This window comes from Plecotus auritus (genome assembly GCF_963455305.1).
Source record: "Plecotus auritus genome assembly, chromosome: 3".
In the NCBI taxonomy this organism is placed as follows: Eukaryota; Metazoa; Chordata; class Mammalia; order Chiroptera; family Vespertilionidae; genus Plecotus; species Plecotus auritus.
In genome coordinates, this window is record NC_137772.1 from 164,843,733 (window position 1) to 164,857,344 (window position 13,612).

The 13,612-nt window shown below is 35.0% G+C and overlaps 1 protein-coding gene across 4 annotated transcripts in view; it reads right to left on the reverse strand.

Annotated features, from left to right (window-relative positions):
* The window catches only part of MON2 (MON2 homolog, regulator of endosome-to-Golgi trafficking), a 125,608-nt gene that overhangs the window by 89,084 nt on the left and 22,912 nt on the right, over positions 1-13,612 (reverse strand). For 3 of the 4 annotated variants that reach the window (XM_080659850.1, XM_080659849.1, XM_080659852.1), the window contains 4 exons: positions 9,060-9,187; positions 7,334-7,465; positions 2,444-2,573; positions 311-408 (listed from right to left, as the gene is read on the reverse strand). In XM_080659850.1, the coding sequence (XP_080515976.1) occupies positions 311-408; positions 2,444-2,573; positions 7,334-7,465; positions 9,060-9,187 (488 nt within the window). Of the gene's footprint in view, positions 1-310; positions 409-2,443; positions 2,574-7,333; positions 7,466-9,059; positions 9,188-12,683; positions 12,765-13,612 lie in introns of all 4 variants that reach the window. The other variant, XM_080659851.1, reaches the window with a different exon arrangement.

Here is a 13,612-nt window from a genome sequence, read left to right on the forward strand (position 1 = left end):
TATACAAATTATATTAAGTAGACCAATTATCATTAAATTTTCCTGTTAAAAAAATTATTTTATATGACTAGTCATCCTTAAGTTACCTCTTTTACAGCTGTGCATTTAACTCATATTATTTCCTTAAAACATTTTACCATATTAATTAGCTCTTTAATGTTTTAGAACTTTTTTTAAATACTACTTTGACACTATAAAATTTGACAATCTTAAAAATTGACACTTTAAAAAATTAAATCACATAAAATTCTAAAATATAAAATTCAAAACTATATATGATAATAAAAATTATTTTTATTAACTGAAATACCTGGAAAAGCATATATGCATCTTTAGCACAAGGCTTGAGAGTACTGACAGATCTTCTGTTACTATTGGCTTGAACCAGTGCTGGTTGTTCTATAATATCTGCAATCAAAATAAAATAAGTTTTAGGAGTTCATAATGACCTTTATATAAATCAAATACTACATACTATTTAAAAGGCATGCTTAAAATAAATGCTTGTTTATAGAATTATAAACTTTAATTATAAGTTGAGAATATGCCTCAAAAATGAAAAAAAATTGGTAATCTATTTTTATACAAAATGTCATAAATACCACTGTTCACTGACTTATATTCATTTTAACAAGTTTAGTATCTTTACCCACACATTTGATTTTCCAAGTCTCCCATTATCTAGCCCTTTTATTTCATGAATCTGAAATTCACATGATCTTTAAATGTGCCTTTAAATATTAAATAAACATACAAAAGTTTATCACCATGGTTAATTCCTTTATCATCTTACCATCTTCAAGAGAAGTAACTGCTTGATCTGCCACAATTACTATGTCAGTTAAAGGCACAGTATCAACTTGCTAAGAGTCAGCTAGACTGGTGCTTCCCAACTCAGCACTTCTTTTGAGTACTAATAAAACATTATTGCCCTGACCAGTTTGGCTCAGTGGATAGAGCGTCGGCCTCTGGACTCAAGGATCCCAGGTTTGATTCCGGTCAAGGGCATGTACCTTGGTTGCCAGCACATATGTACCTTGGTTGCCAGCACATCCCCAGTAGGGGGTGTGCAGGAGGCAGCTGATTGATGTTTCTCTCTCATTGATGTTTCTAACTCTCTCTCCCTCTCCCTTCCTCTCTGTAAAAAATCAATAAAATATATATTTTTAAAAACAATATTCACTGTAAATTGACAGTCTGTTTTGAATAAATGTTAACTTAATGACTACTTGAAAAGAAATAGGTTCTAAGTATGTCCTACCTTATTAGAAAGTATTAAACGAGAGAGCAGTCTTTAGTGATGCATAGCTAAAATTCCCAATCTCAGAATTATATTGAGGTTATGAATATATTAAATATTCAAATTGGAGAACTGCCCTGTTTCATCCTCTAAGTTTAATTTCCTAATATTTCAAACTGCTAGAATTCCAAGTGCATTTCCCATAGGAAAAATGCAGAAAAAAATCAATATACTAAAGTCAGTGGAAGTATTCTAATAAAACAACAGATTCAGAATGCCTAAAACTAAATGTGGAAAATCTGACCAATGGTTAATTTCAGGTTAAGTGAAATAATTATTGGAGTAGGCAGTACTCCAATAATTTTTACCAGTATTAACAAAAGAACATCAAATAAAATGAAATACTACATGATATCAAAAGTTTAAGAAAAAAAACTATATAAAGGAAAAAGTAGTTTAATCCTTTGTTCCCTGACTATATAAAGCAGAAAGATTGCTCATGATGGTAGCACCTTATAATCTTTTCAGCTAACCATGAAAAAAAAGTTTTACATCTAATAAGGATAATAAATGGGGAAAAACATAATTTCTATAGTTAAAAGTTAACAAATTATAAAACTATAAACAGATTACCTGCCAGCTCTCTAAAAGGACATGTTTCTAAATTATTAGGAAACTTTTTAAATTACAAAAAAAGTCAAAAATTACAATATATTTGATAAAAAATAGAGTAGAGAAAGATTAATCTTTACATTATATAAATATTCATTATTAACACATATTAATAGGCAAGGGCAAAAATTCACATGAGGGAAGCCCACTCTTGGGAATTTACAATAAAGAAATAATTCAAATGGAAAAAATTTATGTAGAAAGACACTCAAAACAATACCAAAATTTAGAACACAATGTTAAGTGTATAACAGGAGACTAGTTCATTAAATTATAGAATAACAACAAAGTATAATTAGAAATATAAATGAAAATAAAGAGTCAACTTCTAGGATGATAAAAGTATGGGAGATTTATTTTTTGAAATGCTATTATCAATATAATAATATTGCTAAGATAAATATATTTTTTAAAGTATTCTTGTTTTTAGGTAGCCTACATTTATAGGAAAAAGGCTGAAAATCAATAAATGAGAAATTATGGATATAAGAGTCATCCACTGTCAAAAGTAAACAACTTTTGTCACTTTACCTTTGTGTCGTTCATCTTCAGCAACCATCCTCTCAAAAACAACAGTAACTACTTGTCGCACTGTAGCAGCAGCTGTATTATTGGTAATATTATCTTTTGTGAAATGTAGTCGAAAACAAAGAACAATTGCCTAAAAAAAAACCCCAACAATTTTCATTTAGTGTGAAATAAGACTGAAGAAGGTGACTACTATATTTTATCTGATGTAACCCAAAATTAAATAATTTATGTTTGGCTGTCTCAATCACAGATACTACAAGCTCTACAATAAAACTACAGAAATCCTTATATTTTAAAAAATTCAACCTCTTAGTAAATATATAGTCACATAAGCTTAGCTAAGGTTATGTGAAATACACCTTTTACAATTTGGTTCTTTTAACATGTACATAATAAGGTGCTGTGCTTTATTACCCCAGAATGACTTACTTTACAAATAACAAGTACTCAAAGTTTGTTATATCATTTAATTATCTGTAGAAATACTAAACAAACTTGTTAATCATATAAAAAGATAAATATTTTTAAAAGCAGTCCTTTTTTAAAATCAACTTTATTAAATTGTAATTTATATGTAATAAACTGTATCCCTTCTAAAACTTTTATTTGATGAGTTCTGAATCTTTATTCACTCATGAAACTACTGTCACAACTGAGATACTTTCCATCACCCTAAAAGTTTCCTTGTGCTCTTTTACAGTCCATTTTTCCCAGGCAACCACCCATCTGCTTTTTTAATTATTGATCAGCTGGCATTTTTTACAAATATACTTATTTGTCTCTGGTTTCTTTCACTTGTAATACTTGTGATATTCATCCATGTTGTTCTTTGTATCAATAGTTCATACTTTTTTTATTCTTTTTTTTATCCTCACTGACATCTTTCACTGATTTTTAGTGGGAGCAGAAGAGAGAAAGGGAGAGGGAGAGGGAGAAAGGGGAAGGGGAGGAGGAGAGAAAGAAGAGATCAATCAGTTGACTCCTGAAAACTCCACTATTGGGGATCGAACCTGTAACTAAGGTATGTGGTATGTGCCCTGCAACCCTCCAGTGTACAAGACGACATTCCTACCAACTGAGCCACATAGGCTAGAGCTTTACTTTTTTACTAGAGGCCCGGTGCACGAAATTCGTGCATGGGGGGGGGGTGTCCCTCAGCCCAGCCTGCACCCTCTCTAATCTGGGACCCCTCAAAGGATGTCTGACTGCCCTCACACAATCCAGGACTGCTGGCTCCCAACTGCACACCTGCATACCTGCCTGATTGCTCCTAACCACTTCTGCCTGCCAGCCTGATCACCCCCTAACCACTCCCCTGCCAGCCTGATTGATGCCTAACTGCTCCCCTGACAGCCCGATTGCCCCTAACTGCCCTCCCCTGCAGGCTTGATCGCCCCCAACTGCCCTCCCTTGCAGGCCTAGTCCCTCCCAACTGCCCTTCCCTGCAGGCCTGGTCGCCCCAACTTCCCTCCTCTGCCAGCTTGATCACCCCTAACTGCCCTCCCCTGCAGGCTTGATCGCCCCCAACTGACCTCTCTTGCAGGCCTGGTCCCTTCCAACTGCCCTCCCCTGCTGGCCTGATGGCCCACAACTGACCTCCCTTGCAGGCCTGGTCCCTCCCAACTGCCCTCCCCTGCTGGCCATCTTGTGGTGGCCATCTTCTGTCCACATGAGGGCAGGATCTTTGACAACATGGGGGCAGCCAGCTTGTGTGTTGGAGTGATGGTCAATCTGCATATTACTCTTTTATTAGATAGGATAGAGGCCTGGTGCACAGGTGGGGGCCAGGTGGTTTGCCCTGAAGGGTGTCCCGGATCAGGGTGGGGGTTCTCTTGGGGCGTGGGGTGGCCTGGGCGAGGGGCCTGTGGTGGTTTGCAGACCGGCCACGCCCCCTGGCAACCCAAGCGGAGGCCCTGGGATCTGGGGTTTATTTATTTTCTACAATTGAAACTTTGTAGCCTGGAGCGGAGCCAAGCCTTTTGCTTGCTCCCTGGCAACAGCCATTTTTTGGGGGATTTATGTATCTTCTATAATTGAAACTTTGTAGCCTTAAGCAGAGGCCTGGTCCGGCCAGGGTGTGCGGAAAGCTTGGCTTCCTCCATCACCCAGGGCAACCCTAACCTCCTGCTCTTTCCAGCTCTGTGGCTGCCGCCATTTCTGTTTGGGTTTATGTATCTTCTATCATTGAAACTTTGTAGCCTTGAGTGGAGGCCTAGGCCAGCAAGGGCAGGCGGAAAGCTTGGCTTCATCCATCGCCAGGGAAACCCAAGCCTCCCTCCTGCTCTCTGTGGCCGTAGCCATCTTGGTTGGGTTTATTTGCATATTCGCTCCTGACTGGCTTGTGGGCGTAGCTGGTGGGTGTAGTGGAGTGATGGTTAATTTGCATATTACTCTTTTATTAGATAGGATTCTTCAGTAGTATTCCAAGGCATGGGTTTATCCATTCTTTTTTTTTTTTCTTTTAGTATGTTTCTACTGATTTTTTAGAGATAAAGGGAGGAGGATAGAGAGAAAGAGAAACATTGATTGGCTGTCTCCTGCACGACCCCAATGGGGCTTGAGCCTACAACCCAGACCTGGAATTGAACCAGCGACCTCCTGGTTCATAGGTTGATGCTCAGCCACTGAGCCACACTAGCCTGGCTGGGTTTATCCATTCATATTTATCCATTCACCTGCTGATGGACACTCAAGATGTTTTCAGTTTTTGGCTATGTGAATAAAGCTGCTATGAAAATTCATATACAAGTCTCTATGAGGACACATGTTTATATTTACCTTGGTTAATAAATACCTAGAAGTGAAATGGCTGTATCATATGGTAAGTAAAGGTTAACTTCTTAAGAAACTGCTAGTTTTCCAAAGTGGCTTTATAATTTCATATTCCCTTCAGCAGTATATATGAGTTCAGAACTATTCCACATCCTCAACACTTGATATGGTCAGTCTTTTTAAATTTTAGCTATCCTAATGGATGTGTAATGATATCTCCTTATGGTTTTAGTTTGCTTTCCCTGATACCTGTTGAGGCTGAGCCAATTTCCATGTACTCAATAGCCATTTGAATATCTTATACTGTAAAGTTTCTGCTGAAATCATCTGTCCATTTGGGGGGATTGTTTTGTCTTTCAAATGAGTTATAAGAATTTTTTATAAACTCTAGATAAAACTCTTATCAGATATTTTTTAATATTTTCCCCATTCTGTGGCTCTTTTTATGATTTATGGATTTTTTGCCCTACCTAAGAAATGTCTGTCTACTCATGGTAGATTTTCTCCTATGTGTTCTTTTAGAAGTTTCCATTTTAAAAGACACATTTTTGGCCCTGTTTGGTGTGACTCAGTTGGTTGAGCATCATCCCATGCACAGAAAGGTTGCCAGTTCAATTCCTGGTCAGGGCACATGCCCAGGTTGTGGGTTCAATCCCAGTCAGGGGTGCGTGCAGAAGGCAACCAATGTTTCTCTCTCTCATCAATGTTTCTCTCTCTCGCTCTCTCTCCCCCCCATTCTCTCTCTCTCTAAAATCAATAAAAACATATTTAAACAGACAAGTAAAAAAAGAAACATGTTTGAAGAAAGACATGATTGTTTAAATTCTATACATTATCATATTAATTATATTAAATGTTTTTAAGAAAATAATTAAGCCTTTATACCACTATTACTCTTTACATGTCAAATGTATAGAATTTCTTTTTACTTCATTTTTATCACAAAATATAACATTTCCAAATTAACCATATTAAATTTAATCTAATATTTATTTATAAAACTATAATCAGTTCTTATTGCTTTGGTAGGTCAAATAATTTTTAATAAAAATTTAAAAATTATACACACACACACACACACACAATAATTTGATAGCTAAAAACCAAGAAGAATTACATTCAACAAAAGTATATACAGGATGGGTCAAAAGTAGGTTTACAGTTGTTCATGTGAACAATAACACAATAATTAATAAATGATACTATAAGAATAAACTCTGTGTTTTGCATTCTCACAACTATAAACCTACTTTTTCCCATCCTTTTATAAAAATACATAAAATATTTTATAAAGCAGGTTTGAGATTAAAAGAATAAGCTATTTGCAATTAAGTAAAATTTCATTATAACCTAAGAACATCGAAAGTAACTAGGAAAGATACTCTCTAGAGTCAGTATACTTTTCTACTTTATAAGCCGTCCATCCTCAAAGGCATGCTAATTATAATAGAACTATTAGTAAAAGTCCAACAAATTCCTTAAACAATAAGCCATTAATTAATGACTATTCTTTATATTACTCTCTGTTCTTATGAAATATTTCATAATTAAAACTTTTTGGAGAGTGAAATAAATAATAGAGTAACTTATATATTCCGAAGAGGGTGGGAGTAGTAAGAAATGAGAAATACTTATCGTACATGCAACCTTATCTAGTATAAATGCCAAAAGGCCGCTTTTTCAGCTATTTAATGGACAGGTTTAAACTATCTGACTTATATATCATATACAGGTGAAATTATTTTTAAAAGGGGGTAAGAGAGAGCTATCAGAGGAATACTCAAGGCAGTTGTGGAGAACACTGATATCTCAAAATACATTTTTTTCTCTTACTTTCCTCTTCCTCTATTTGCATTCCTCTGCTACTTTTCTTCTTCCATTTCCTATTCATAACTAATCCTGTCAGCTATACCCAAAGGGCTTTGCTTCATCACCCTAAACTGATTTCAATTTTAGTATGAGGAAAATAAGGCACCAATGGTTTGTAACCCACAATGTCCATTATCACAATAGATACAGGGAAGTTACCTTTAGTTCAAATCAGGCTTTTCTCTTTCCACCCGTTTATTCAAATACTGTGTCAAGCACTTACGAACTTTGTCAAAACAGGTTTCCTACCTTAGAGAGTGCCTCGTCATGAACTACTGTATTGGTTGTTAAAAGAACAAGAACTGTTTGAAGTAGCTTAAGTTCTTCAAGACTATTTTCCATTAGCTGCCAAAGCATGTTAATTATATTTCCAGCTGCAGTCTGTAAAGTAATTATTTTAATTATTATCAACAAATAAAAGTGCTTAAGTCCCTAAATAAAAAAGGTATACAAATATTACCTCACTTGGAGAAAATTTCTTGATGGCAATAACAAAACCTATGTTTTAGATATATAGACCCAAACAAGTTTCTCAACTAATTTGAAACTTACAACCAATTCAATTTCTTCTAAAAAATGAGTTTCTTTAAAATACACCATTTCAATATTTGCAAATAACATGCAGTTCTGAAATACATAGTCAAAATCAAAGCTTATGTCTACAACAGTATTTCATTTGAACATTGATGAATATGGACATACGCAAATTCCCTATGTGTCTGCTGTTTCTTATCCATATATATATATATATATATATATATATATATATATATATATATATATATATATATATATATATATATATATAAAAGCCTAAGCAACCTTTCGACCGGTAGCTATGATGCTCACTGACCACCAGGGGGAAGACACTCAATGCACAGGCATGGAAACATGGAACAGACTGATGAGTCTCAGAGGGAGTGGGGAGGGTGGAAAGAGATTAACCAAATATCTCATATGCATGCTAAAGGCCTGGTGCATGGATTCTTGCACCGATGGGGTTCCTCGGCCTGGCCTGCGGGGATCAGGCTGAAACCAGCAGTCCGACATCCCCCGAGGGGTCCTGGATTGCAAGAGGGCGCAGGCCAGGCCAAGGGACCACACTGGTGCATGAATCTGTGCACCAGGCCTCTAGTGTTATCTATAATATGTTAAAGAAAAAAATAAAATTCAACTTCAATTAACAACGTCTTTATAATCTCAATTATTTTTTTTATTCTGACACTATTTTGAATGCTATACTAACGGCAAAAGAATTTACCACTTCTATTAAAATACTTTAAATAGTATAAAGTTAAGATTAACAGCATTATATTTATATGAGGATATAGATTCATAATGATGAAATTTTGTTCCTTGTTTTACCAGCATAAAATTAGATACAAACATTTAATTAATGACCAATTTCACTTCAGATAATTTAGGAAACAGTCATGATTTTCCTTCCTACCTTAAAAAAATTTTTATGACTTACTAGAGACCCAGTGCATGAAATTCTTTCATGGGTAGGGTTCCTAGGCCTGGCCAGCGATCAGGGCTTATCAGGGCCTTTCTTCCCCCGGCTGCCAGCTGCTGGCTGCCAGCCGGAGCCTTCCTACGTTCCACGCCACCCCCTGGTGGTCACCACACGTCATAGTGAGTGGTCAAACTCCCAGATGGTCGAACTCCCAAGGGGACAATTTGCATATTAGCCTTTTATTATATAGGGTAGTCTCTTCAGTGATATGAAAATATGCGTGGTTCTCTGGGACTACTTATACTTATAAATGACTTGAAAAAATGCACTTCCATCTTTATTATTTAGGAGTACTTAATAATAAAATAATTTGCTAATCTTTTTAAATTAAGCTATGTCCTTCAAGCACATTGGTAGTCATAAAACTGTTTTACATTAAATATCAGGTATGTTTCATTCTCCCCTGTGAAAACTGCTTTGATTCTTAGGTGCATAGTTCAGATAAAATCTTCACATTACCTCAGATACAACTTCATGTGACATGAGTCTCTGAATGGCGGCCAAACATAGCTGAGTGATCTTCGGTTCCTTGGTTCCACAACCCATTAGAAAAGGTTGAACAACCTCTGAGCTGTTCTCTTTTAATGCTTTATTTAGAACACATATAAAATAAATTATTAAATCTAATTCATAAATAGCAATACATTTTATATAATTACAACCAGTAATGATGATTGAAAAACGTTATGTAAAATTAACACCAAAATAAAAATCAAGTATAAGAGTTAAAACACTTCAAACAGATGTTATAAATTCATATCTAAACTACACCCCTTAACTATAGCTTTGCCATGCCTTTCTCCTGACACTCTATCACTGGTCCTTCTTATGGTGCTATACTCTTTAAGGTTAACGTCTCAGAAGTTCTATCCTGCCTCAGAGAAGCACACCATACCTTCAACAGTGCAGAAGGGAAAACATGAATAAAAATTCATATTATAGAGCAGAAAAAGTAATTTAAAATAGTATATGCATCATTCCATCATACTTCTGAATGTTTAGAAACTTTCTATAATTATATGATATTACAGGCCTGGTGCACGAAATTTGTGCATGGGAGGGGGGGTGGCTCCCATAGCCCGGCCTGCACCCTCTCGCAATCCGGGACCACTGGCTCCTAACCGCTCGCCTGCCTGCCTGATCGCCCCTAACCATTCTGCCTGCCTGCCTGATCACCCCTAACCGTTCACCTGCCTACCTAATCGCCCCTAATCACTTGCCTGCCTGCCTGATCACCCCTAACCATTCTGCCTGCCTGATTGCCCCTAACCACTCGCCTGCCTGCCTGATTGCCCCTAACTGCTTGCCTGCCTGCCTGATTGACCCTAACTGCTTGCCTGCCTGCCTGATTGACCCTAACCACTCTGCCTGCCTGCCTGACGTCCCTAACCACTCGCCTGCCTGCCTGATCGCCCCTAAATGCTCACCTGCCTGCCTGATCACCCCTAACCGCCTCTGCCTTGGCCCCTGCCACTGCAGCTTTGTCCAGAAGAACGTTCGGCAACCTTCCAGTCTAATTAGCATATTATGCTTTTATTATTATACATGCCTTGCATTTACATAGCCTAATTTTTCTTCAAGAAATAAGCTCATTAAAAACAATAACATTACTCTTCTTATTAATGAAACATTACTTTATATTGGATGCATATGCTATAATTCCAAATCTTAATTTAACTCTTTCTACCAAGCTAATTCCTTCAGAAGTTTTAAAGTGGCAACAAAAATGTAAAGGGTTAGAAAATGTGCACACTGAATTATATATAATTAAATTTATAAAATGAAATTAAATCAATACACATTGAATGGCTACACAAAGATAACACAGGTTTGTCATCCTCAGGGAATTTGAATAAATAATATGGAATTATGAATCAAGAACACATTAAACATATGTTTTTGGTATATGCTTTCAAAGGTACTATACACATCAATTATTTTTGAGGTTAAAACATATAATAAAGACATAACAATCTGAATTTTAACAAGTTTTGGCAAAGAAATTATGAGAAAGTCATCCAGAATATTATAAGAATAAAACCAATGTTAACATGAATTTTATTTAAATCCCTACCTTTATGCACCCAAAACTCCCTTTATAGTATGGTAAATAAAGGATACAATTTCTTACACCATGCTCTGTAAAGCCCCTCAGTATGCCAGAATAAATTGGTGAGTTAGAAAAGCTAAGAGATGGCAAAAATGACTTGAGAAGAACAGTTTCCAAAAGGGTTCCCTTGCCTTATTTCCTTGCTTTCTTGTGCATAAAGGTTTTGATTCAAATCCAGAGACATAAATTTTCCATAACAATGTCTCAAAACATTTATATGAATTCTTAAAAGATGACAATAAAGCTCTGATGTGGTAAATATCCTGCCATATAAGAGGCTACCCCTCACTCAGCTGAACATTTCTAATTATTAAATATTGTTCAGACAAATAAGTTTCAATAGTAACAAGCCACATTTATAATTTTTAGAATGTTAGCATGTGTTTCTCATTTGGTATCACAATAACCAAATAGACCTTATATGGCATGACTTGGCCCAAGAAACAATTATGTAGTACAGCCAGAATTGGAAAATGTCTTCTAACTCCTGGTTCCACTATGTTTTCCACATTATGTTGCCCCTATTTAAAGTAAATAGGACTTGATACAAATGGAAGGAAAAGAGTTAAAAGTATCTAAGAACCACCAATGATCTGCACTTTAGAGTTGTCTGCCTTAAGTCTTCAGATAAATGTAGGAAAGGGATCCTGTCTTCATAGAAGGAAAAACAATGTATTTTCATAGAATGGCTAATGACAATTGTTTTAAGACATATTCATAATCTCTCAAGAAAGTAAATCAGTGCCAATTAAACTATGATACAGTGCTAACTAATCACTTAAAGTTTTCCTTACAATTTCATCCTCTAGCATCTAGGCCATCAAGAGCATTGGGGATGCCTCATTTATTGACAGAGTACTTCATTATTGTCAGATCTTAATAACACCCATGTTTTGATGCTGGTGCTTACTTACCATAAGACATTAACAGAAAGTTTGTGTACAATACTAAGGTGACATTTTACATGGCAATTAAACTTAATGTGATAACAATGCACATAACAGATGTGCTAATAAGAACTACTATAAATACGTGCACATATGCACTGAAAATAAACAACTATAACACAACCTGGCCTACAGTGATTCTTAGATGCCATCAATTGTATGATGCATGCCAATTTGGAGAATATTAAACTGTGAAAAAACGGCATCTTCGAATGAATAAAATAAGGTGAATTATAATGAAATGGTTAATCCATGTCAGTCACAGTTATCCAAGTCTATCAAGCTGAGATAAACTTAACATAGTAATAAAAATAATTTTTTAAAATTTCCTTTTAATATAAATCAAAGTAATCAAATATCTCTTGTCTCCTTCCCACTTTTTGGTTCCTCCCACTTTATATGACAATATAATGGTCAAAAGGGAAGTTTCTATATTACACAGAACAGATGATCAACAAAAAAAATAAATCTATTGATCTATTCTGTCTCTTGAAGCATAATATGAAAACAAAAACAAAAACATATTCCTCATATACAGATCGCAATGCAGTATGATAATGATCAGGGGGAGAAAAAGCTACTGATTTTTTTCTTTTAAAAGTGATAGCTGACCTAAGAAGCAGAAAATCTTACTCTTCTATATGAGAGAATAACTACTCTCCTTTTGTATACAATAATTTTAATGACATACTATTTAAGTGTAGTTTTATATAAAAATTTTAAGGGTATAAACTCTGAAAATCACATGGGAAAAAACCCTGTCCTGCAATATAAAGAACATCTAACTCGATTTAACCATTTTTTTATCAGCCCAGGAAAAAAGGAAAAGGTCAACTCTTTTTAATCAAAATTCTCTATTTCAATTTCCATTTTAAAGATAGCTTTTTGGGGGCTAAAAAATATTATTTTCTACCTAAGTCCCTTAATAGGCATAACTCCTTTGACTGAATAACACTGTATGTTTAATAAATATATTTTATGTCCAAATTTTATAACTATGAGATCAAATGATGCACTTTCACACACCTGAAAGAGGTCCAGCAGGTCCCCATATCCTAGGGGTTTCCTTGCTCTGAGGAGTTTCACTGCATAATTGCAGTTTTTATCCTGGAAAAAAAGAATTAAACTAGGATACCCCACTATGAATAACACTAATAGGGACTAATAAAAGTTTTATTATAATGAACTTTAATGTTCATTAAATAACAAATTGTAATTCTTATGAAAGAAATAAAATGTGATGTGGAAACAATTGTTATCCTCAAAACCCTTAAAATCTACTTAGGGAAAAGACTGATATTCCAAACATTAAAAAAAAAATTTAATGGTTCAAAAGGCCTAAAAATGTTTTAAATAATTCAAGAACTGAAAGACAAATAAAAGCATGGAGATTCTCATATTAAAAGTACATTATTGAAAAAAAAAGGATTATTCAACAAATGATGTAGCTACAATTAGTAATTTTGCAAAAGAAAGTAAAATCTAGGTCCTCGTGTAATCCCGTATATTATTAAGAAAAAAAAATCTAACTGTAGAAAAACTAGAAAAAAATAGAAACTATGTGATAGGAGAAGGGCTTCCTAAGCAGAGAGCAACAAATCAGAAAATTAGATTATGTAAAAATAAAAAGAATCTAATTAAAAAATTAAAAGGTAGATGACTTGCAGAAAATATACACATGATGGGAATTTAATATTTTTACTATATAAATACCTCAAAAATTTGATGATACAAAAACTTAAAATAAATGTAAAATAAAATAGAATATATTCAAAGAAAAATGTATAATATTAAAGAGAAATATCAATTAAAATGAGAAGTCATCTTCCTGTTCAATTACCAAAAATATTTTTTTTAAATAATAATCTTGCCCTAGCTGGTTTGGCTCAGGGGATAGAGCGTCGGCCTGTGGACTGTAGGGTCCTGGGCTCGATTCTGGTCAAGGGCACATGCCC